The 26559-nt window shown below is 36.7% G+C and overlaps 2 protein-coding genes across 2 annotated transcripts; one reads left to right on the plus strand and one right to left on the minus strand.

Annotated features, from left to right (window-relative positions):
* Positions 1 to 231: 231 nt before the first annotated feature.
* Positions 232 to 15004, minus strand: LOC120631049. Its single transcript, XM_039900449.1, has 10 exons — positions 13976 to 15004; positions 12119 to 12299; positions 4385 to 4995; positions 3425 to 3584; positions 2448 to 2589; positions 1860 to 1968; positions 1556 to 1635; positions 1364 to 1483; positions 596 to 713; positions 232 to 453 (listed from the first exon to the last, which is right to left on the minus strand). The coding sequence occupies exons 1-10, from the start codon at positions 14953 to 14955 to the stop codon at positions 261 to 263; spliced, it is 2694 nt and encodes an 897-aa protein (XP_039756383.1). The 5' UTR covers positions 14956 to 15004; the 3' UTR covers positions 232 to 260.
* A 775-nt stretch (positions 15005 to 15779) lies between these two features.
* On the plus strand, positions 15780 to 25468 carry LOC120631203 (5-methylcytosine rRNA methyltransferase NSUN4). Its single transcript, XM_039900682.1, has 10 exons — positions 15780 to 15938; positions 16021 to 16207; positions 17204 to 17447; positions 18760 to 18938; positions 19550 to 19675; positions 21178 to 21361; positions 21759 to 21879; positions 23123 to 23247; positions 24074 to 24211; positions 25214 to 25468. The coding sequence occupies exons 1-10, from the start codon at positions 15852 to 15854 to the stop codon at positions 25359 to 25361; spliced, it is 1539 nt and encodes a 512-aa protein (XP_039756616.1). The 5' UTR covers positions 15780 to 15851; the 3' UTR covers positions 25362 to 25468.
* The last annotated feature ends 1091 nt before the right edge of the window (positions 25469 to 26559 follow it).

A 26559-nucleotide genomic window follows, 5' to 3' on the forward strand; every position in this document is an offset into this window, starting at 1 on the left:
AATTCCATCGTTATTAAATCACTCATCAGAAACTTCATATTTCTTATTAATTTAAACCGTAAGTCACGTAACACATTTTAACAACTTTAGTTTTTATTAGGCCCTTTTTATTATACCGTCACTGAACATAAGTATAAACACTGTATAGTTTTTTTTATATAAATTTTTTACACAAACATATAACATTCACGTTTTGGAAGTAATATTCAATATTTTTATATAACGGTCCTTCGCGCGGGATCTTTAAAAAGTATTCATTTTTAATTGGCCCATGCCATTACAACTTTAGAAAACGGCACGAACAATGCAGTATGTTGTGGTGGCGTTAGGAAATATCTCCTTCCATGGTAAGTGCCGTCGTTTCGGGGAATGCCCGGGTATTGGAGCATGGAAAACTCTGCACCAATCATGACACCACTTTTAGCGGCCGTACCACCCGCTAGGCCAACGTACCTTAAAAGTAAATATGATCTGAAATTTATTTTTTCTGTAAGCAATGTATACATTTAAATTAATCAAACTAACCTACAGAGTTAGCACTAAAATATAAACATTTAAAGCTTCTTAATATTTAAAATTACTCCTGTAAAAGTACCTCACTCTTCCTACAGCGAGTCTTCCCTGCGGCGTGATAAGTTTGACTGCATGTCCTAAGCGCAATTGCCTAGCTTCAGCAGGTATATATGGATGTCCTGTCCTATCGTCACCACCGTCTGTAAAGGAAAGGGCTGCATTAAAAATGGACTTAGTTACCTGAAAGTCAACATTTGAAATATTTCAGTTATTCAATTACCTAATGGCAGTGTAGTTCTCTACCGACAATGTCCTAATTGAATCATATGCATATTTTTTAAGGCCGTGTGGTGACGGCAGATCAGAATATAGTTAGCACCAACCCTCCTCTTTTCGCGGGTCTTTTACGAGGCGACTAAGAGAATAACCCTCCCATTAGGAGAGGCATTTAGTCCAGTTTAGAACTGTATAGGCTTTCGATCTTATCATCATCATGATGATAAGATTTTGATAATGTCTGATAAGAAAAAACTTTTAACAATATCTCTAAAAATAATGTAACATAACTTCTTAGTATCGTAAGTTTTTATTTTTGCCACACCCACACTCGTTTTTCTCGCCCGACCAAAAGTTGGCTAGTAAGGCAAGTCCGCCTTTGTAAGCCGGTTATTGCTAAGCAATGAAAAAAAAACAAATTTTAACTGAAGGGGTGCCATTGTCGGTGATGATTTTCTTAGATCAACCGAAACGTTTTTTTTAAACAAGCTAATTTTTAGGTGACTACACATTCGAAATAACAGATAATTAGCGTGCTTCCGATAAACACACCATATATAACAGCAATACAAACCATGAAAATCAGATGTCTGTAAGTTGTCGATTGACCTTCGCAGAAAAGCCTCTGTTTCCTGTAGTAACTGATCGGTGTCATCTCGGCGAACATCTGGTAATGATCCTCGCCATGGTACACCTTGACATAAGTATCATATCAATCACCAATTTGTAACAACAACAAAATTCATATGGTTAAAATTATTATTACCTCTATTAGACGATGCATTGCTTTGTTGAAACCAGTCATTACTCCGGTCTACGCTTACACACGGCGAACGATAACGGTACCTGTCGATCACAAAAATTGCGACATAATGAGAATGTCCAGGAGCTTTCGACCTAAATACTTGAACTATTTTAATTGCTTTAGGAAAGTCAAAAAAAGCTGTCCAGCATTAGATAAGAAAGGAATAATTGAAGAGGAGTTTGAGCGTAGAAGGTTGTTAAAATATTCCAGAATAATGATTGATGAATTGATAAAAGATTCACCATCAAATTACAGCCAAACTTACCGCGATAATGGTGAATGTGGCGTCTCAGGAACTGGTGCGGGAGTAGCACGGCGTAATGTCCACAGCGGTTCGGCTGAACGGGACAGCTCAGGTACCATGGATGTGAAACCTGCACCCGTCACTCATAAAGTTACAAAGAATTAACGTAAAGTTCATAATCGTGTGTGAATGTAACTTAACGTGTCACAACACAAAAAAGTAATTCTGAGAAAAGGCATGACTCTGAACGTTTCTTGATAGGTACAATGTTACACTTTTTAGAATATTCGGGAAACGAAGACTCTAGGTCTCCGAAGCCGAAGCGGATGTCCGACGCAACCGAGTGGAGTATCATGTCAGTGATATTTTAGTGAGATATGAGTAAATGGTGAAATATATTGACCTCGGCTACCATTATGGACTACAAGCGACCTACAATTGGAAGTGTGTTCTGGAACTTTGTACCTAAGAAAGGATTAAAGTATTACAAGAATCATCAGGTGTTTTTATTCAAAATCAACGAACCTAAGTGCTTAAAAATATTGTTCATTTTCAATAACAATATAAATCTTTAAAAAAATTGGAGGAAGTTCTCTTGTAGGCACTTACCAATATCACTGAGAAGGACCCTTCGAGCCTCATCGGTGCGTCGTTGTAAAGGCGTTGGCCGTGCATCAGGAACCGTTAGCCGTCGCGTGGCTGCCGTGCGCTGAGGTAATGTTGGCACCACTGTAGGCGTAGTTGATGTCATCTGAGATAAATATAAGACTACTGAGGATATACTAAAAACTAAGAAATTAAGTGTGTGTGTTGATAAAACTATAAATCTTCAAACCTTTAAAGCACTTGTTGGACATGTGATTAGTGAAACTAATGTCCCATCAAAAGTAGTCAGAAACAGATTTTTCTCCCAACACAAAACTTGCAAATGTTTTCATTTCTATATGAATTCTAATTCGAGTCTCATCACCAATCCAACAACTTCTAGATTCTCCGAAATATTCCAGTTCGTTATGCAGCCACTACTTCAGACCAATGGCATTATCATCAGTTTCTTATTATGCATAGTTCGTGATAGAAGCGTGATAGAGATCACTGAAATCTTAGCATTCAAGTTCTATTCTGTTGTTTATAAAATACTTTGAATTTAAATATCTATTAACGAAATTCAGGTCCATTAATACTTAGAAAAAATAGTTAAATATTAGATCCTAATAATTTGCTAATTAGCAAGAAAGTTACTGAACTTAAACCTATTTAATTATCTGATACTTATAAGCTAGTCAACCAAATCAAAACTGGCAAAGCTCTCCAAAACTCATCGATTAAGACTCATCTTTTTTTAAGTATACATCTAAAGTAAATATCTAGGATCGTCAAAAATTATAATTCTAATTCCGGAGGATCTGAACGAGCATGCCACAAAGATTTTCATCCAATGGATGTTGTGTGGTCACACTCTACGTTTGTAATAGGAACCAGATTTTAGTCTTATATAACAGGCTCGGTTCCACCCGTAATGGAGAAATGTTTTGATTTCCCTTGGCACTGATGATAGAACGCAAGTTCATTTTATGTCTCCTTACCTTATAAGCAAGGTATCCATCTGAAGTCCAACGAGGGGGCAAGGCAGATACGTCAGTCTGTGCGGCGCTCTCTCGTCGAGGCCCGTACCCTTGGTATATGACGGGACGTGGCCGAGATGTGGGCTTGTTAGCAGTACGAGGAACGCAACGGGCAAGAGGCCTAAATAAAATATTAGAATAACTGTTAAGGCATGGCGAAACCAACGCATCTAACCCACATCCCAAGTGTCATGCTCGTATTTGCGTCCTACACTTGTCCTTGAAGTCCAAATCACAGAAATCTGATTAAAACCAGCTTATTATGATCAAGTATTAGTAAATTTTCGTGCGGGTAGTGGCTGTTCGCGTTAGTTTGACCTAAGCAATATCTGTAGTTATATTAATACTTTAACAGGTCTAATTCGGCATTTTGAAGATATTTTGAAAATTGTTTTTGGATATTTTTGAGGCTCGATTTCTGAGATGTATCAGGAGATATACAATTAGTTGATCTTTTAAAGCCCAATTGATATGTAGGTGTGTACTATTATTCCGAACTAGCTGTATTCTTTTAGAATTTTCAATTTGATTTAAAATAAAAACATTTTACAAAAAAAAACTGACTTTGTTATATAACTAAAAATCAAGAAATAAATATTTTCTCCAACATTTTTAATTCTGTGCCAAGACAATGTTGAAAATTACTATCATAACCTTCGTATTCCCTTTTACATAGTACGTAGCAAGGAAAGTACCAGTAATATATCATTTCCTACATTTTTTTTTATCTGTCCATAATGAGTTCTAAGGTAACAACCAAAAAAAATACAACAGAATTGATAACCTCTCCTTTTTGTAGTTTTTTAATAAAAAAATACACATAGCAAGATATAATAAAGAGTTTTCAAGTCATCTATTGATGGTCATCTTATGGCCTACAGAATGAAAAAACATTATTGACTGTAAGTTGTTGCAATTTACCTGTATGCAAAGGGGTTTGGACAAGTATTCCTTCTCACATTCAAGTTACTAGCAAGGTCGTCCTCAGAAATTCCACACTTTGATATATCGGTCTCCGCAAACACTGAAAACCTGTGACCCATTCTTGTTTTATGAAAACTGTCTACACTTTCCTCTCTATGCAAAACATCTAAGCTAGAGCCAAGTTCAAAACTAGAGGACTTTGTATTGTCAAAACTAAGCCCTTTATAATTATATTCTCCAGTTAGACTATCAACACTGTCTAATCTTCTTGAACTATTGTTAGGACTTCTTCTGTATAGCATGTTATCAGATTTATTATCACAGCTTTTAAGAATACCTCGACTTGGCAAATCTAGGCTCCCCTTTTCCGTAAAACCAACATGCCTGATCTCCTTATCATTTGGAAGCGATACTCTTTTAATTCTTAGGGAGGACTCCGATATTTTAGGGTTATTCTCTTGGTTCTCCTTTGTGGCATCAAGTAATTCCCTCCTTGTTTGGAAATCCGGGTCTAACGTATGGAATTTGATTAGTACAGGTGTCGAATGGGTTGTGGATGCAGATGCTGGGGCCCAATGTTCTGTCTCTCGAATCGAAACCAGGTCTTCCTGCAAAATAAAATAAAATGGGTAGCCGTAAATCTAAATAACCTAAAAAAACTTAAATTTAGTTTAAGATTTGAAATGTGATGATGAATGAATGATCATTCCATTCCATCATTCCATTATTTCAAAATCTCACAATTATCTTTGAATGTGTCCTTTTCTTTTAAACATAACTTTTGAACAGGGTACGGAATTAATTTTGGGCCACTTCCTTACTCCCTAGAACCTAATCTAAAAAACTAAACAGCTAACTTAACTTTGCTACAATAGCAGTTTTTAACGAAAGATTTGAATGAATTTTATTTTGCATGTTTAGTAAGCCTTAGAATCGGTCGTTGTCTATATTTTCAACCCCTAGCAGATAAGAGTGGCCAACCGAAATATTATTTTCTTTATGATTCAGCATTTTTGGGTTCAAATCATAGCGAATGAAGTCGCGTCAAACAGCCAGTAGTCGTATATTTGTATGTTCCAACTTGTAAACGAGGCGGAAAGTTCCTGGATGACGAAGCACAGTGGGCCCAGTGGCCAAAACACGACCACTTACCTTCGCCAACCAGTCAAACCAAAAACACACACAAAATACAATTTTAAGTATTTTGTGTCATCATAAATAATCAAATTGATGATAAAGAAGTGTAATTTTGACTTATTTGTTTATAAATAAAAAAAACAATATAAACTCCAAACTAAGCTCCTGTTAAAATGAAAATTGTTCACAACAGTTTCTCTAAACTCCACCCAAATTCAACGGGGAATCCCTGGATGTCGAATGCTAGGGGCCAAAGCACGGGTATCAGCGTTAGAACCCAGAGTGTACCGGTGCTGTCAAAAGCAGCATCGCTACAGTGAATTAAATAAATTCATGATAACATATTGATAAGGAATAACATATACGATCAAATAAAATTAGAAAGTATGCTAAACGCAGTAAATATCCATTAAATTAATAGTATACAATCGATAGCCGTTACCTACCTATGGTTGCCAGATCGATCATTCCTGCTATCGGGATCAATAACCGATTTTTCGGGATTTTAGGGCTTTGGTCGGGAGAAAAAAAAATAAGTAAATAATATTAATTATACATAATATATTAAGTAATCAAACATTTTATTTTTGCATAGCACTGTAGATATAGAAAAAAAAAACATAGTAGTTATTTGTGACACATAAGATAAGAACCGAATGAGCATGTTTATTGTTTTGGTTCTTGCCATAAGTATTTGTAATTTATTTTTGTGTGTTGTTTGCAAGTTTCGTTTGACGAAAATATGAACTTAAAATTATCGACTCTTGTTTTTCGGGAGATTATTTGCTTTGTCGGGAGTCGGGAGGACATACAAAAATTCGGGAGAATCCCGCTAATTCCCGACCGCCTGGCAACCCTATACCTACCTCCCGGTACAGTCGGATAGTCCCTGGATGTCGAAAGCTAGTGGCCAAAGCACGGTCACCCACCTGGATGGCAGAGTCTCCTCGTGCCATCCAGGTGGGTGATAGAAAACATATTGTAGCTGATAACTACGACGACGCACTAAATAAGATTGATATTTTTCGAAATAAATATTGTTGGACACTATAAATAATAATAAATATACTACGACAATATACACATCGCCATCTAGTCCCAAAGTAAGCATAGCTTGTGTTATGGGTACTGAGATGACTGATGAATATTTTTATGAATAACTAGCTGTTGCCCGCGACTTCGTCTGCGTTTGTATTTGTTTTTTGATATGGCATTCAATTTAGTAGTAGTTCTAAAAAAAATTAAAGTATTCAGTATGGCTAAGCCTTAAATGAGGGGTTTGCTGCTGTCCGCTGAGGAGTTCTGTCCGCTATCTCCAACCACATTCATCAGATCTACACAAAGTTTGGGCAAAATTAAATACATATTGTAACCTCTATAGTACAAATATAATTATTTAAATCGGTTATAATTTGTCGGAGTTATCCCCCTCCCAAAGGAACCAAGCTTAATATCGGGATAAAAATTATCCTATATTACTTCTAACACTTTCAGGAATATGTGTACAAAGTTTCATGAAGATCGGTTAAGTAATTTTTGAGTGAAAGCGTAACAAACAAACTTACATTGACATTTATAATATTAGAAGGGATAGGGATATACATAAATACTTATAATATACATATAAACACCCAGACACTGAAAAACATTTAAGTTCATCACACAAATATTTTCCAGTTGAGGGAATGGAACCCACAGCCTTGACTCAGAAAGCAGGGTCGCTGCCCACTGCGCCAATCGGCCGTCGTTACACTATACAAACTATAACGCTATAATTACACGATTAGTTACAAAAACTCCATCTACAGTAGCGGGGAGTCCCTGGTTATCAAAATATTCATTGTTAGATATAAAAATGTCTTCACTACACACACACTCTATAAGTAACATCACATAATAAAAAAAAATTTAATCAAATTGTTAACGAAATCTAAAAACCAAAATAAGAACTAATATTACACAGGATAAGGCTTATAGTTACAATTAAGGTGACAACGACCTTACTTTGATTCATATTTATTAAGTAAACAGTTTATGAAGATTCCATCAAAATAGTCTGTCTTAAATAATAATGCATTAAAAACTTACAATTCACTTGAAAGCTTGATTAAATATGAATAATTAACGAAATTTAAGAAGGACTAAAACTGTACACATCAAATTAAATTTAAGCGTTAACATTGCATTACCTTTACCTTCCAATGTAGTTAGGTAAAAAGCAGCGGGGAATCCCTGGATGTCAAATGCTAGTAGCCAAATCGCGGATACCAGCATTCGACACCCAGAGTCTCCTCGTGCAGCCACCAAGCAGCAGCATGGTGTCAGTAGACATGCGATAAACATTATGATAACGACTTTAATGAGTTATGAAATAACATATGTACAATCAGATAAAAATAAAATAGTAAGCCGAACACAGTTTATATTATATCTATTAAATCGGAACTCTAGATTGTCCTTTGACAACAAATTATTAATATATAAAACCATCATGGACATATAGCCTCCAGTTATGGGGCTCGGCGTGTGACACAAGCACACATAATACAAAGGGCACAAAATTACACCCTAAAGCAACTTTCTAACGCTCCATGGTATCTTAAAATAAGTGAGATACATGAACATCTAAATATCAAAACCATTAAGGAGGAAATAAAATATAACAGTTTTAATTACAAAACCAGACTTGCTAACCACCCGAATCACCTAGCGGTGCAACTTACCATGACTGAAGTGGTTCGCAGATAAAAAGACGGCATATATTAGATAACCAAATGTGGCACATGGGGGATCTTCCCAATGGGGAAGCAATCTTACCTTATCGCCATAACCACTTACAAAACATCTGCTCATAGTCCACCGACTGATTGCATGATAAACACAAAAAAAAAATATCTATTAAATGCAGGATACCCTCGAAAACATTCGACCTCGAACTCCTTCCATTGCAGTCAGGCAAAAAGCAGCGGGGAGTCCCTATATGTCGAATGCTAGTAGACAAAGCACGGATACAAGCGTTCGACACCCAGAGTCTCCTCGTGCTACCCAGCAACAGCATGGTGACAGAAGACAATCTTGCGGGCACACTAAATATGATAGAAGATCATTGGAGATTTATTATCAACACAGTTCCATTTTCATAAACTCCAACAACGCAACGGGGAGTCTCGGGTTGTCGAATACTATTGGCCAAGGCACGGGCACCAGTATTCGGCACCCAGAGTCACCTCGTGCTTCCCAGCAGCGGCAGGATGACAGACGACAATCTTGCGGGCACACTCAAATACGATGGATTTCAGCTTTCGATGTATGTTGTAAATTATTTACAACAGTTTCCATACATATATTCAGTTTTCCCTCGAAAAACTATGACCTCGAACTCCTTCCAGTCAGGCAAAAAGCAGTGGAGAGTCCCTTGATGTCGAATGCTAATGCCCAAAAAATGGGCATTAGCGGTCGGCACCGAGACTCTCCTCGAGCTAGCCAGCAGCAGCATTGAGTCGGTAAAATATCTTGTGGCACATTAAAATACAGTGGACTGTAGCTTTCGATGTAAAATGGAAAATTGTCCAATACAGTTTGCGTAAACTCCAACAACGCAACGGAGAGTCTCTGGTTGTTGATTACTGTATGGATCTGGTTTCCTCCTGCAGCAGTTTGGTGACAGTAGACAATCTTGTTTAAACATTAAATACGATCGACGATTTTTTGAGAATTGTTCACAACACAGTTCCCTTCTCATAAACTCCATCCAATGCAACGGGAAGTCCCTGGTTGTCGAATCCTAGTGGCCGAGGGACGGGGACCAAGATTCGACAGCCTGAGTCTCCTCGTGCTTCCCAACAGCAGTAGGATGACAGACGACAATCTTGCGGGCACATTAAAATACGGTGGACTTTTGCTTTCGGTGAAAAACGGAAAATTATCCAAAACACTTTCTATACAGTATATCCTCGAAAACCTTTGACCTCGAACTCCTTCCGTTGCAGTCAAGCAAAATACAGCGGAGAGCCCGTGGTTGTTGAAAACTAGTGACAAAGGCACGGACGCCAGTATTTAAAACCCAGAGTCTCCTCGTGCTATCTATTAACAGCATGATGACAGTTGAAAATCTTGCAAGAACATTTAAATATGCTGAATTGTAGATTATGATATAAAATGGAAAATTGTGCACAACAGTTTCCGAAACTCAAACAAACGCATCGTGGAGTCCCTGGATGTCAAATGCTAGTTGCCAGCGTTATGCACGGAGGATCTGTCGTACTTTTCAAAAGCAGCATATTTAAAGTAGACAATCGGTGTGTAGGAATTAATATGATGACCATGATAAGATAAATTATAAAATTCATGAAAATACGGTAAATGGTCGCTTATTAAATAGCATCAAATAAAAAGAAAATTGTTTGTGGGTATGCAATGCAATGCATTTAATGTACACTTCACATGATGTACATTAAATGCATTGCTTACCCTCGAATCCAATTTAGTCGGGTATAAAGCAGCGGGGAGTCCCTGGATGTCGAATGCTAGTAGACAAAACAAAGGCACCAGTGTTTGGCACCCAGAGTCTCCTCGTGCTACCAGCAGCAGCTTGGTGACAGAAGACAATCTCACGGGCACATTAAAATAGGGTGGGTTGTAGCTTTCGATGTAAAATTGAAAATTATGCACAACACAATTCCCTCTTCATTAACTTTATCCAATGCACCAGGGCGTCCCTGGTTTTCGATTCCTAGTGGCCAAAGCACCGTTACTAGCATCCGGCACCAAGAGCAACCAAAACCAGTATAAACCAAAAGACAATCGATGTTTGGTCATTATTACGATGACGATTTTGATAAACTCATGAAAATACGATAGATGCCTAAGAAAGAACATACTTATTGGTACAATCATATAAAATTAAATTATGTGCTATATAGTTAACATTATCTTTGCTGAATGCAGTGCTTACCCTGGAATACCATGGCCTGCCTTGCGGTGTGGTCGGGTAAAAAGCAGCGGGGAGTCTCGAGATATCGAAAGCAAGTAGCCAAAGCACGGGTACCAGCGTACGGCACCCAGAGTCTCCTCGTGCTACCCTGCAGCTGCATGGTGACAGTAGCCAATTTTGTGGTCACGTTAAAATACAATAGATTGTAGTCTTCGAAGTAAAATGAAAACTTGTTCACAAAACGGTTCTCTCCCCATACCCTACATCCAATGCAACGAAGAATCCCTGGATGCCGAACGCTACTGGCCAAAGCACGGGCACCAGCGTTAGGGACCCAGAGTCTCTTCGTGCCATTCAGCAGATTAGTAGCGATCGGTAGTTGACGATGACGAATTTGATGAATTTATTAAAATACACAACACATTTGAAGCACATATAAAAAATAAAATAGGTTCAATGAACACTTACAAATCACGCATTTTTTTTTATGTAAAAAATCTATGGCGGCAAATCTGATTGTTGGCGTGGCGATACAGGCTGCGGCGACACTTCGCCACGCTATATGATGTAATATATGTACTATACGTAGTCTATATGTCATAATTTTTAATTCCGATAAACATAAGTGACCATTTATTTTGGCTGGGGATTTTAATGTTAATTAAAAAAAAAAAAACGCATTCATTACATTTCTACAAGAATAATTTCAACTGAAAATTAATAACAATCCAGAAGAAAGTACGACAAGATATGGAACAACAATAGATGCTGAGTCGATATCTTCATAATGTTTTGTCTAATACTTTTGTAACATGTAATATTTCAGCTATGATCGACAATCTTGTGAGTCAAGTAAATACACATAAAAAAAAATATTGATGTGTATTTACTTGACTCACAAGATTATTATTTATTATGTGATTTAAGACCGTAGCGGGCACCCTTAATGTTCGATGGCTTTAAGTACCTATGTCACATTTCAGTTCGAAAATAAAGCCAACTATTATAAAAAGTCAAACGTCTAATCTATACTGAATTTGTTTCAAGCTTTAAGTTGCTGTTAAAAAATCTATAACGTGATTAACTGACTTGACGTGACTTAGTTGAAAACAGTTCAGGCATTAGAAGTTGCAAATTTCCAACTTCAATAAATAAAGCCTTTTGGATATGAAGTGTAGGTACTCGAATGCAGAACGAATGCAGCGTCGACACGCAATAAACTTGAACGGTATCTATTTACCTGAATAACATCGTGTTTGCGAATTGCTCTTTCCCATAGTTCCATCCCACTCGAGGAATTGAATATATTAAGTGAACAAGGACATTAGGTCACGCCCTTTTGTTTATAAGCTATAGGTTTATGATTCGGGAACGACTGGCCTGGTGGTTTAACGAGGGATCATACGTTCTACTTCTCACAATAAACAACTTAATAGACAAAATCTTAAGCAAAACAGCCAAAAGTCAAACATTAAGTAACAATAAGAAAACAATAAATAAGACCTGTTCTGGATTTCTGTACCTTTCTAACCTCTATAATCGAGACTTATCTACTCTTAACTAATTGACAGATTTTTGAATACAATATACAAAGAAAATGCTGACTGAGGTGGTTGTATATGGGGGAGCTAAATTTCTGATAAAAAATATTCTACACCTACCTGCAAATTGCTCATGTCCTTGGACTCATCCGTCGTGAATATAAGTTCTATATCGTCCACTTCCTCTGACTCATTGCCGCTCGCGTTTTCCTGATCTTGTTTCTCATCAGAGGTCGCATTATGTTCTATTGGCGTTGTTCCACCTTCGGAAAATACCGAGTTGTCGCCGTCGGAGAGTGAGCTAAAAATTTTTGTGAGCGGTATTCTTTTTGTAAATTTTCAGGGTTAAAAAACTATATTGCGCAAAATCTGTTCTAGAATGTTGTAGTAAAATCCTTTTAATTGATACCTCATTTGGTCTAGATACCTATTACACCTTATAATTCGATTTTAACTCCTTATAAAAGATAATAACAAGCTGCCGAGGGTCGTGGAACTCTCTGCAAAAGTCCTTTGTCCAGCAATGGTAGTGAATCGGTTGTTGATAAATTGTTGTTGTCGGTGATGATAAAACATGAAATAGACGAATGTTTAAATAACGAGGTTGCTTTAAAGAGGATGTTTTAAGCAACCTCACCTCGCTTTCATCACTCCCAAGATAGGAAAATGATTATTAAATTGTAAATGTTAATAATGTTGGAAAAGCGTAACTGCTGAAATTCTTGTCTTGCTTCCTCTTTAGAGTCCGACATTTTAAGAACATCTATAGTTAAAGTACCTAATTTAAGCTAAAAAATATCACCCATAAGCAGCTTTCGGTTGTCACATAAATCTTAACTTATCGAAAAAAATATATAATGTAAAAAATAACTTTCCTATCCGAACATCTTAACAATTAATTGACTTAACAATTATTCATTGTAAAGTCAACATCTCCTTAGGATGCTCCAGTTTCGGAGCGAAACGTCCGTAGAGAAGATCTGTTGCCGAAGATCTGTTTGGTGTGGAGTTGGTAAGGATTGAAAATATTATAAATTACACTATAATATAACTATAATATAATTTCTATCCAATATCTGAACATCATAAACAAGATAGAGACAAGATAATTATATATTAGTTTTGCTAGACTTGTCTGGCATTTGATTGGATTGCTCATAGATACATTTTGAAATAAATGACACATCTAAAAATGAAATGCATGGTTCTAAAACTACTTGGTTTCCTTTTCCCATAAAAATAGTAGAGCACTGCTTGAAAAGTCTTCTGCCTACCTCATTTAAGAAGTTCTGTCGCAATCTTTTATTGCTGCGCTAAAAAGAGGCTAAGAATATTAACCGACAGAAAGACAGCTAAGAAATAAGCAGATAATCAGACAAAAATTTTAAAAAGTGTGTTTAAAAGTTTAAAATAATCATAAATTATAAGAGTTTATTGGGAGGTATCAAAACAAAGATAAAATCTCGCAATGCCACAGTTAAATGTTAATCAGAGAAGAAAGGCCCTTTAAATCATTTATGAATTTAATTAATAACATTGCAATGCATCAAATGTATAACAATGGCACTTTTTATGCAAACGTGTTGAATTTTAAAATCCGACATTGCGCTTGAAATTGTATAAGGCGTACCTGTTGCATTGATCGTAAGCGACTTTACTGCTATACGTTAGGATAACTCTCTTTCATCTACGATAATCTTCATTATATTTGATAAAATTTATCCTGTTTTATTTATAACATTTAGCTTTAAATTTGACAAACTTACAAACACATTTATTGGCCGAAAAATAAATAAAATATTAGGTTTCGTATTTTTTGTAGTCTTTTCATATAAGTCCATGATGTATCGTGAATAATGGATAATCATTAAATTTTGTTCCGATCTCGTCATCAAATTTAAAAATGAATGGAATGATTGTGCTTTTAAAAAAATATGGAGATGGAAGTAAAAACGCAAGCTGTGAAATTTAACTTACCGAAGACTTAAATTGTCGACATCCAAATTAAGTGTGTCTTTCCTTCGTGTTCCCTCTGCAGTTTCTTTGACGACCAGATTCTCTTCGGATGTTATACGTACTTGTACGTCAAATTTATCCGCTTTGGATTTCACCTCTGCTTCATTGGGTACCGCCATTTTGATATTCTCACTTGATGCAGATTTAAAATTTATTGTATCGCCTTTAGGATTTTTAAATTTTTCAAAGTGTTCTCTTTTTTCTTCAAACTGAACACTAGATCTCGTTTCACCAGATTTCTCAAGAACCGTCTCTTTTTTATCTTCCAGAGTAGAGTCACTGTCTGAAGTTGTGTTTGATATTACACTTCCTTCTTTAATAGTCCTTACTTTAATTTTTACGTCAAATTTCGATAGCAGTTCTAATCTAGTTTTAAAATTGTGACAATTTATGTCAGGATTATCTTTGGAAATAGGAACTTCACCAACAGGTTCCGGCTCTTCAAAATTCTGAACTGGACTACTTGTTGCATTAGGAGAATTTATTTTTTCTGATACAATTGACTCTGACTTTGATTCTTCAAGGATTTCTTCTAATCTTTCAGCTGGTTCTTCAAAGGGGGACTGTATGTCTTCAAATGTTTTATTTTTTTCAGTCGAAGCAGTTTTAATTATAACTTCACTATCACAATACTCATCAATGCGACCTGTTCTGGGAGTATTTAAAGAGACCTCAAAATTTATATTTTGGTAAGGGTCACTGTTAACACCTGAATCTATTATTTTACGTCTCAGAATGTGATTCTCTAGAGAAAGTTTTTCTATAATATCAGTGTAATCTATGCAGCGTGAATGTTCTTGATACTTCTCTTTTAATTCCTTCAGTTCATTCTTGGATATTTCGAGAGCAGTTCTCAGAGATACTACGGTTTGATGCAGCGTTCTCACTGTATCCAAATGCACAGTCCCAGGAGGGACCGTTTCAAGCTTACCGTTTTCCATTCCACCTTGTTTCCTTCATTCCATCCAACATTCAACCCATACATGACTGTTGCTCTTTCAGACACACCCTAATTATTCACAATCACATTCTTCGTTGAAGAAATAAAAGCAATCCTATAAATGAGAATTCTAAATTCAAATATTTATTGACATAAAGTAAAAAATATTTAGAATATATCATTTACCGATCAGTGGTTCCTTTGTAGCTACTGGCACTCGCAGCTAATACGCCGTGCATTTTCAGATCACTATCGAATTACAAGCGAGACAACGGGCGCGGCGGCGCGGCGCAGCAGGGATGTGCAATCGATATAGCGACCCGGGCCCCGGAGGGTAATTAAGCTTTTAAGCCCCTTTAAAACTTTGCTCGAGTCGAAGCTAAACTAGCACGATTCACTGATAAACACGTCGGCACGTAAAGAAGCAATTAAGTTGGAATATTATCTTGATCGTTTCTACAAGGTTTTAGGACCTACATAATATTTTAATATGCGTGACCTACGAACACCTGAGAATCTATGAATTCGCTGGGGTTCCTTAAAAACAAATCAATACTCGAGGATTTGATGTTCGCGGGGGTGCTGAAATTTGAATACGCATCATATAGCTGTCCCTGTCTTTGCTGGTCAGAAATAACTAATTCTTAACATTGAAAAATTCAAAACATATTTTACTTGAAGCTATATGAATTTAGGAACACATTTAATATTTTGTAAAATGCTATGATTTATTAATTTGCTAATTAATATCTTTCAGAACTTCTTCAAAAGAAAGCTAACTGTCAACTGTCAATTCTGTCAAAGGCAGTTGTCAATAACCCCAATGTCAACATAACCTTAATGTATCCTTAATGCTAAAAATCATAAAAACTTTCATATAACATTTAATTTGTAACAATGATAACAATTTCAAATATATGGAGGAGTGCACCATCAAATACCGTTTTAATTTTGCAAGCAAGATATAAATCGAAGACCCACTGGGTAAGAAAAATGGAACTTTAAATTCAATTTAAACGTATTATTTTATACTATTGACCACTTATGGATGGATTTTTATCCCTAGGCTAAATTAAAAAAGAAGAATAGTCCAAAATACAAGGCGTTAAATCATTTCGATGAGTTCTACGGCTCAGTTTTCGGTAATAAATGGGTATCGATGAAGGAAGCCCTTTTGCGTAGGTCCAAGTATGTAGCTGTAGTCAACAATTACGGCGACGCAGAACAGACCATGGAGTATCTTTCTAATAGAGGTAATTTTATGGATACTCCTTTTTTTTGTCACTAACAGTAAATTGTTTTATTTAAGGGTTTAAAATGTCACTGTTCTAACTGTGAAAGATAACATAGTGAGGAATCCTGCATGCCTGAGAGTTCTACATACCGTTCTCAAAGGTGTGTAAAGTCTACCAATCCTTACTTGGCCAGCATGGTGGACTTTGGTCAAGATGTGAGGAGACCTGCACCTTGTAGTGCATTAGCTCTTGGCTGCAATAAATGTATTTAATAAACACAGCCTAAGTAGGAGCGTGTTTACCTAGAAGAAGCCTATTCACTCTTAATTTGAAGGTTTCATAAAAAGGAAAGGTATTATTCATAATAACATTCATCTGTCATCTTAGTACCCATAACACAAGCAACACTTACTAGGTAACACTCGCTGAACTTATGACAAATCTTAAAAAATCCTTTATTTCAAGGACTTATTGTCTTAAAAAAAGAGTTTTACAACCAATCATCCCATCAACCCATTACCAGCCCACTACAGGGCACAGGTCTCCTCCCACAATGCTTAAATGGCTAAAAGCTTAAGTCCACCATGCTGGCCCAGTGTGTATTGGTGGGCTTCACACACATTTATTAACATTATGGAGAACTCTCCGGCATACAGGTTTCCTCACAATATTTTCCATTACCATTGAAGCATTATATTTTAATTACTTAATACTCAAATAACTTAGAAAAGTTAGTGGTGCATCAAATAAAAATTCAAATTTTCTTTATTCATGTAGGCCTATCACAGGCACTTATGAAGCGTTCATACATACTTGTTTACATAATTGTAAGGGGATGGTGATAACTTCTTTCGCCAACTTAAATCTAAAGCTACGAGGGTTCCAAACGCGCCCTGGTCTAAGAAGAGCTTACAACAAACTTAGCTGGGTAATTTTTTTTTTTGTTATCACGGGGCTATCGGGTAGCCCGATAGGCTTCAACAGACAAATATTGAAAAAAAAACTTTTTTCCAGGAGCTCATTGTCTGAAAAATTTAATGTCAATACAAAAGGAGTTTCACAACCAATACAACCCACAAACTGAAACTCCTCCAACAGAGAACACAAAGCAAAACAACTTGGATAATTATATAGCCAAGTTGCAAAGTGAGGAGATATCTAGTATTTATCCACAAGGGGAAGATGTTCCAGATAATATAGAATATAGTGATAAAAAGTTTTTAAGAAATAGTATTCAAAAGGACGCTAAGGAAAAACAGTAAGTAATAATAAATCCCTATCCCTACTAATATTATAAATGTCAATGTAAGTTTGTTTGTTACGCCTCATGAAACTTTGTACACATATTCTTGGAAGTGTTTGAAGTAATATAGGATACTTTTTATCCCGACATTAAGCTCGGTTCCTCTGCGAGTGGGGATGAAAGTGTTTGATGATTTTACACCATAACTCCGACAAATTATAACAGACTTAAATAATTATTTTTGTAATATAGAGGTTATAATATGTGTTTAATTTTGTGTAGATCCACTGAATGTGGTTGGTGATAGAGGACAAAATTCCTCAGGGGACAGCAGCAAACCCCTCATTTAAGGCTTAGCGATGAATACTTTTTTGAAACTACAACAAAATTGAATGCAACATCAAAAAACAAAATCAAACGCAGACGAAGTCGCGGGCGACAGCTAGTAAATTGTATAATCATCAACTTACAACACATTAACAACCATCTACAGCCTACAGGGCTAGGCTCTCACACCATAATGAGAAGGGTTTAGGCTGTAGTCCACTAAGCTGGCCCAGTGTGGATTGGTGGACTCCACATGCCTTTGAGAATATTATGGAGAACTCTCAGCGTGGCGGTCTCAGCATGCAGGTTTCCTCACGATGTTTTCCTTCACCATTGGCAAGTGATATCTTAAGTTCTAACTCTGCCTCCCAAAGATAAGCCAAAGTCCTGCTATCAACGCTTTATGTTTTTGTAGTTGACACAAAGAAAATTCTCACAAAATGTTTTAGTAAATTCTCAGAAAATATTCCAATAAATTCTCCGTCATTTTTAATAACGACGTTTTTGATAGGGATGGACAGACTTACACCATAAATAACCTACACTTTTAATATCTCCTGGGAGTATGGAGTGTTCCAAGGCTGGGTATGATTTTCACAACTGGAAAATGTTTGTGTGATGAACATGAATATTTTTCAGTGTCTGGGTGTTTATATGCATAGTATAAGTATTTATGTACATTATTCATAAAAATATTCATCAGGCATCTTAGCACCCATAACACAAGCTACTCTTACTTTGAGGATGGATGAAGATGTGTGTGTATTTATTTATAAACACAGCGTAAGTGGCCCCCCAACGAGGTGGACAGATGACATCAGGCAAGTCGCTGGGAGCCGCTGGAGGCAAGCGGCCCAGGACCCTAGATTATAAAACTCCCTACAAAAGTCCTATGTCCAGCAGTGGAAGTCAATTGGTTGAAATGATGATGAGGATGGTGATTTATCTATTTATTCACTATTGCACTTGGATAGTTTTTAAATACACAATTCTTCCACAGAGTACGATCCACCTCCCTCAACCAAGCAATAGAAGAAGCTCAGATAGATCATTCGAGAATCATTGAACCATCAATGGGCTTAACATCGGAAGCTTTATATCAGTACGTGCCAGCAACAAAACTTAAAGGATTAGATGAATGGGTGCCAGAATCTCTGCATTACTCCTTTATGACCAACAGTATGTATGTTATTTAAAGTTGGTTAGATTCAAATATGTATCTATTATATATTAAAATTATAAAGAGGAAAGACTTGTTTGTTTGTAATATAAGGAGGCCAGGAAAACCAGAGAATTACGCTCTCAGTTGACGTTTATATCACTTAAATTTTGTTAAATGAGTCAGTTTATTGACAGGTGTCAATAATCTAACTATTTCATTACAAATCATCAAAATTATGTCTATAATGTGTAAATAATACTAATATTCATAAATAATTTAATTAATTTTGTCAATTAAATATAACTTTTACGTACCCAAATATATTTATAATATTTAAAAATAGAACAGAGAGAGAGTGTTTGATACTATTGTGAATTTTTAATTTAGGGAATTATGACGCAATTTATTATAACTAATTTACACAGTTCGTTATAGTAACGAATAGGCACCGAAGCTAATGGACCGATTTTAAAATTTTTTTCATCATTAGAAAACTTGATTATCAGGAAGTAACATAGGTTATAATTTAATTTTGTAAAAGTAGGGATCCTTAAGAAAATTGCAATAATTTGACATTGAGAACGCGGGCAACAGCTGGTACGAATTAATTAAAGTTTTATTTTCGTAGATGTGGACTTCCCATTGGCGATTGAACCGGAGACAACATTTTCATACCCCGAGCATCTGAAAGTGATGTCATATGAAATGAATAGCGACTACGACAGGTTTCCGGAACCGAAGAGATGTAATACAGGTAAGGTACTGTGTATGAACTCTCTGGCGCAACGGTGACCGCTGTGAATTTATGTAGGAGGTCCCGGGTTCGATCCCGGCTGGGGCTATAGAATAGAATAGAATAGAAAAACATTATTGCAACACGACACAATAGAAAAAATACAAGGACAACACTAATAGTATTTAGTGCTAGGGTGCAAAGGCAGCCTTATCACTAAAAGTGATATTTTAAAGGCAACCTGAGCGTGCGAGGCCGATAAAAAAGTGGAAAGTTGGTGGTGCATAAAGTATGTTACAAAAAAAAATAATAAAATAAACTTACATGAACATACATACTCCATTTACATATTAACTACAAAAATAACGATATAAAATTATAAATACTATGATAGATATTTATTTATTGATTATTTGATTTTGACGGCCGATTGGCGCAGTGGGCAGCGACCCCGCTTTCTGAGTCCAAGGCCGTGGGTTCGATTCCCACAACTGGAAAATGTTTGTGTGATCAACATGAGTGTTTTTCAGTGTCTGGGTGTTTATATTAAATATATTATAAGTATTTATGTATATTATTCATCTAAATATTAATCAGTCATCTAAGTACCCACACAAGCTACGCTTACTTTGGGGCTAGATGGCGATGTGTACATGAAGCGATTTTACCTTTGGCCGTGGCTAGTTACCGAAAAATACATGAAGCGATTTAGTGCTCCGTTGCGATGTCGCTTGGAAACAGATTAGGGGTATTGACAGTGGCGGATTTGTAGTCCTAGCCGCTCTAGGCCCCAGGCCATGTGCCGCCATTTCTCAGCAACATCATTATAGACTAGATACTTAATTGTCCAGTAAAATTTACCACTGTTTTTTTTTTCGCGCGATTCGCCCTTCATATCTGGCCGCCCTAGGACCGGGCCTACTGGGCCTCAGGGCAAATCCGCCACTGGGTATTGACTACCATACTCCCTATCAGGTGTGATTGCAGTCAAGCGCTCTTCTACAGGCTCATATAAAATACCAGAATACTCTATGCCCTGTAGGTTCCTATCATTACAACTTTATTTCTACGACTTTTAAAAATTAATAAATTCTGTTATTTCTGTAAAGTGACATTACACTGTGCAACGATGCGACAACGTCGCGTATTCGGGTCAGTGACCGCACCATAGAGTCGTGGTTCGCGCGCTGTTGTTGATGTTACATTGCAGAGTAGTAACAAGCACAGTATCTATGTAAAATATTGAATAATGAATATTTAACCCTATAAACAAAGTGTAAATAAAAACGCGTTTTAGGTACGCGTCGCGTAGCGTAGGTACTATGCACGTGTCGGCCTTTTATCTTCATTAGGGTTGTCATAAGTAAATACTTAGAATGTGTTGAATTCGTTTATATGGAATATAAATATGCTTCTTTTAAGTTAATATTATTATATGGTTATTATTTGTGAAATATACTTATGGACCCTTCAATAGCATTTCGTAATTCCGTTACACGTTGTATGTAAAAATATCATTGCAGGAGTATTCAACTATTACCCGATGGACTGTGGCAGTGTGCTATCCGTTTTGGCGCTTTGCCTGTCCCCTGGAGACAGGGTGCTTGACCTGTGCTCGGCGCCTGGAGGCAAAGCCCTAGTCGCACTGCAGACCCTGCTACCAGATGTTCTGGTGTGTAATGACGTATCCATATCCAGGTGTAACAGGTAACTTTCTTATAACTTTATCAGGTATTTATACTTGAGTGTTGCTCATCAAAAGTTTCAGGAGTGTCTTATTGTAATATAGAACTTTGGAAAGTAGATCGAAACGACAATATTTTCTACTAGATGGCGCTACAGTCACATAACATAAAAAAGGCAAATATACTAATTTCAGGCATCGGCGTTATGAGATACGTAGCTTAGTGGGAAAACGCTCATTTCCATTATTCAATTAAAGCAATATAAGATTTTTGTTAATTTATATGATTTTCATCTATTAATAGTCGATAATAGTTTAAGAGAAACTAAAAACCACGCTTTTATAAATAAACTAAACTAAAAGGTAGAAATTAGTTTGGTTTTTTTTAAGTATTTTGAGCTATTTTTTATGTTATATCAGGATGGACAGGATATTCCGGGATTACTTGATGGACTTTGAAACCGGCAACAAATGGCACGAACGAGTTTTGATCACCAGGCGCGACGGCAGAGATTTCACAGATGATCATGGATTTGATAAGGTATACTTTGCACGCCTCGCTCGTCTATACTCCATTTTTAGTTAGTTCCGTACCCAAAAAGTACTTAAAGGAGGAAAGGCAAGCGTGATTAGCGTGTGTTACAACGCATCACGAGGCCATGGGTTCGAATCCCGATATTCAGTTCTTCTTTTAAAGAGTTCTCCGTACCGAGGCAGAGTTAGAAAATTGGTGGTTAAACCGGCGGTGGCTCAGAGAAAACTTGACAACCTCCATGGTGCAGTGGTGAGCGCTGCGGTCTTATAATCACAGGTCCCGTGTTCGTTCCCCAATTTAGGAATCTTTAATTTCTGAAGCTGCTCTGGCGTGGTCTAATGGAAAGTTTTAGGCAGCGGCAAAAACCATGTCGAAAAAGTCGTGCCGCCACACGATTAAACGTTGGCCTCCAACTTCGCGTGGAAAATTGTTAGGGGTAATATAACGGCCGTAGCCCTAACATATTACCTCCTTACCATCTTATGATCCATGACCATCTAACATGATGATAAGTGATAAACGCTTACCACCAGATGAGATTGCAGGCTAACTGTAGTGGAATAAAAAAAACGTTAAACCACTTGCGGGGAATCCCCAAGTAATTGGTGAATAACACAAACGTTTTAGGGGAACTCCTGGAAGCATGAAAAAGTTATCAATTAAAATACGCCCTTTCCTATTAAAGTCATGATTTATCATGAAACACTATGGTTCTATGGTGGTATACAAATCAGTGATAGCCTAGTGGCTAGGATTTCGGCTTCAATTTCGGGGGGCCGAGTCTATCCTAGCAAGCACCTCTTAACTTTTCCAAGTTATGTGCGTTCTAATCAATCAAAATATCACTTGCCTTAACGGTGAAGCAAAAACCTCGTGCGGAAACCTGCTTGCCTGAGAGTGTTCGTAATGTTCTTAAAAGGGCGTGTGAAGTCCACCAATCAGCACCGGCCCAGCGTGGTGGACCTAAACCCTTGTCACTGTGCGAGGAGACCCGTGACCTGTGTGCCGAGTGCGAGATTTCTCTCTCTTTCCCTCTATATCTATCTCTCTCTCTCTCTCTCTCTCTCCCCATCTCTCTCTCTCTATCTCTCTGGTGCCTAGATGCCGCTTATTCGACGCCCTACAAATCGTAATTAACTGTTACGTGATCGAATAAATAAAAAATCTCGCACTCAGCACACTGGAGTGGGCCGGTAATGCGTTAACTATGGCAGTTTGAGTTTATATAACGACTATGGTAATATTTTAGGTGTTGGTAGACGTACCGTGCACAACAGACAGACATTCGGTGATGGAAGATGAGAACAACATCTTCAGAGCTGACAGACTCAAGGAAAGACTGAGGATACCAGAACTCCAATCGCAATTGTTGCTGTAAGTAAAAAATCAAACCTGTGTCGATTATTAGCCGTCAAATCGACGTCCACTGCTGGACATAGGTCTTTTGTAGGGAGTTCCACAATACACGGTCCTGGGTCGCTTGCGTCCAGCGGCTCCCAGCGACTCGCTTGATGTCATCTGTCCACCTCGTTGGGGACCGACCTACGCTGCGATTATCGCCATTCCAGCACCTTAAGACCCCAACGTCCATCGGTTCTCCGAGCTATGTGCCCCGCCCATTGCCACTTCAGCTTCGCGACTCGCTGAGCTATGTCGGTAACTCTAGTTCTTCTACGGATCTCCTCATTTCTGATTTGATCAAGTAGAGATACTCCTAGCATAGCTCTCTCCATTGCCCGCTGAGTGACTCTGAGCCTTCTTAGGAGGCCCATAGTTTCGTATCCTCGTTAACGGGTACAGTGGGACTTAATAAACTTGTAAAAAAATGGTCCAATCTTCCCCGTTTCGTATCCTCGTAAGCGGTTTCAAAGGTGTTCTGGAGAAATGTTTAAAAGTAGTCCCTTCGTCCCCGCTATCTATCAACGTTAACGGGGACAGTGGGATATGAATAAAATTGTTAAAAAAATGGTCACGTCGTCTCCGTAATCCATCCATGTTAACCGGGACAATGGGAAATAAATAAAATTGATACAAAACGGTCCCGGTTTCTCCCAGGAAATTTATTATTATGACTAGCGTAATATACGCGTAGATGGGCCATTTTCTTGTCCCGTCAATTATGATTTTTTTTAAAAACCGATATCTGCTCCAAGTTCTTGGATATATTTAAAGTAACTTACTATTAGTTTTACTCTTTCAGCAACGCACTCCGTGTGGTTAAAGTGGGCGGGGCGGTGGTTTATTCTACGTGTTCGCTGAGCCCCGCACAAAACGACGGGGTAGTGCATTCTGCTCTCAAGATGGCGTTCCAGAGCAATGGCATTATAGCCACTATCAGGTATAACGAAAAACGCAAAATAGTATCATCTCCCACAGCTTTCTTAAATCTGTAATATTATTAACTATCATTTATTGATTTTCATTTTTAATTAAAATTTTTAACAATGTTAAATAATTTACATAAAAACGGAACTATTAAAAGATATTTTAAAAAGCATCCTTTTCTCCGCTTTCGGGGTTTTCAAACGGCGGCCAGGGCTCCAGAGTGAGAAACCTCCTCACAATACGCGCCGTTTCCATGGACTACTGCCTTCTGCATTTGACCCTTGATCCAACAACCAAGCTACAGCGTCCTAAGATGTTGGTCGAAGCTTTTCGTGAGAAGACCATTGACTGAAACTACTATCGGAACAAAATCGGTCAACTCTACACTCCACATGGCGGTAATCTCGTGAGCAAGGTCCGAGATACTTTTCCATTTTCAGCTTTCACCAGATCATTGTCATGTGGATGTCAACGTTTAAATGAAAACCGATATAATACTTCACAGGTTTTAGAGGTACATTATGTACTGTCTTTAAGATTTATCTGTGAAACCGAAAACCAAACAGTTTTTGAGAAATCATTGCCATAGTTTTTACTGAAACGTTAGCAAAGTTAAAACTTAAAATTAAGTGACTCCTGGCACTTTATTTGGTACGCGTCGCGTCGCGTAGGTACTATTCGCGTTATCTCTTATTTTATGCATATAACTATAATGCATATAATAAATAAAAAAAAAAAATTTATTTCAGTTCGGGGACCCATATACAAAATTGAGGGATTAACATAAAATTAATATAAAAGATTTAAAAAATAAATTAAAAAAAACGATAATTAATTGAAAGCAAAATTAAAATTAGAATAAATTAAATTATAATTAAAATTCAACTATTTTATATTATTTAATATTTGGAATCTGGTGCACTTTTTGTATTATAAATTTCGATGTTGCCAGGCGTCTTTTGCCGGCTCACACATTTTTCTATATTCTTGTTAAAAATATACTTTTGTGTTCCAGGGACATATCGGCTCCATTCAGAGCTTTAAGCAGCACATTAAACCTCGGATCAGGGGTCGTCAAACCGAAGTACGGTCAGCTCATAGTACCGGATATAGCTGCCAATTTTGGACCTGCCTACGTTTCAAGACTTGTTAGGATCAAGTAGAGTCACGACACAACAACTAATGGTTAAATTATATTAACAAAAAATTTATAATTTTTGGTTAATATGTTATTACCAAAAATGTATTGATTATATATAATACAACTCTATGAACATATTGACAAAAAAAAAAAAAATACAAACTAACATAATTATTTACAAAAAGATATAAGCTGTCTAACTGTTCACTTATGGGCATGGTACCCAAAATCCTGGCAAATTGCCTCTTTGCTTTTGTTTTTAGCTACACTTGGAGGAAATATCTAATTTTGAATATTTAAAATGCATGTTAAAATTTTGAAACCGACAGGATTTGAACTTGCGACTCTCTGGCTATCGCGGCCTGAGCGCTTACTCGCTAATCTACGGGTCTCATACCGCATCCTAATTTAAACAAAGCATATATAAGTATAGCATTGACTTGTGACTTAATATTGTCTATTAAGGAGATCCGTCATTTTTATGTGATCTCTGTTTTGTTCGTTTTTAAACAGATTTATCACAATCACTAAGTATTATATGTTCCAAAAGTGTTGTTTAAAGATTTGTAAATACAAATCTTTAAACTTTTTTAAGTAAAATATAGATGTATAAAATGAATTTATTATTTTATTTATAAATATATATATATGTATTTCTGACGAATACATTTCAAACCTGTGATGTGTAATTCCTTCAAATTAAGGCAACTATTTTTTCTTTTTTCATGAAATAATATTTTTTTTTAAATTTTGAGACTCAACTGCTGCACAGATTTTCAATCAATTAATTAAATTTTATTTGGAAAGATTTGTACAAATATAGATCTTAAGTATATATTGAGTTAGTACATTCATAACTGTTCGTTACCGACGTTCAAATATTTAAAATGTTTAAAAGAAACACTAAAAATGAAGGATTATTAGAATGAATTATTAATTTTTCAGCTATTACTTCACATTTAAACGGCGTAGTTTACAATTAGAATTACAATTCGAATCATAAAATATATTAGATCAATTTATGTGTCTAAAATATTCTTTTATCGAGTAATAACAATGGTCAAGGAGGTGTATTACACGGGTATTTTAAAATTGCGTTAATTTATTACATTTCGTGAAAATGTAATAGCAATTCCGTTGTAGAGTTGCTTGATGAAATTTGGCACATAAATACGAGTAGCTTGCCGCCTGAAGATGGGATACTATTATCCCCGAAAAGC

This window comes from Pararge aegeria, chromosome 17 (assembly GCF_905163445.1).
Source record: "Pararge aegeria chromosome 17, ilParAegt1.1, whole genome shotgun sequence".
NCBI classification, from domain to species: domain Eukaryota; kingdom Metazoa; phylum Arthropoda; class Insecta; order Lepidoptera; family Nymphalidae; genus Pararge; species Pararge aegeria.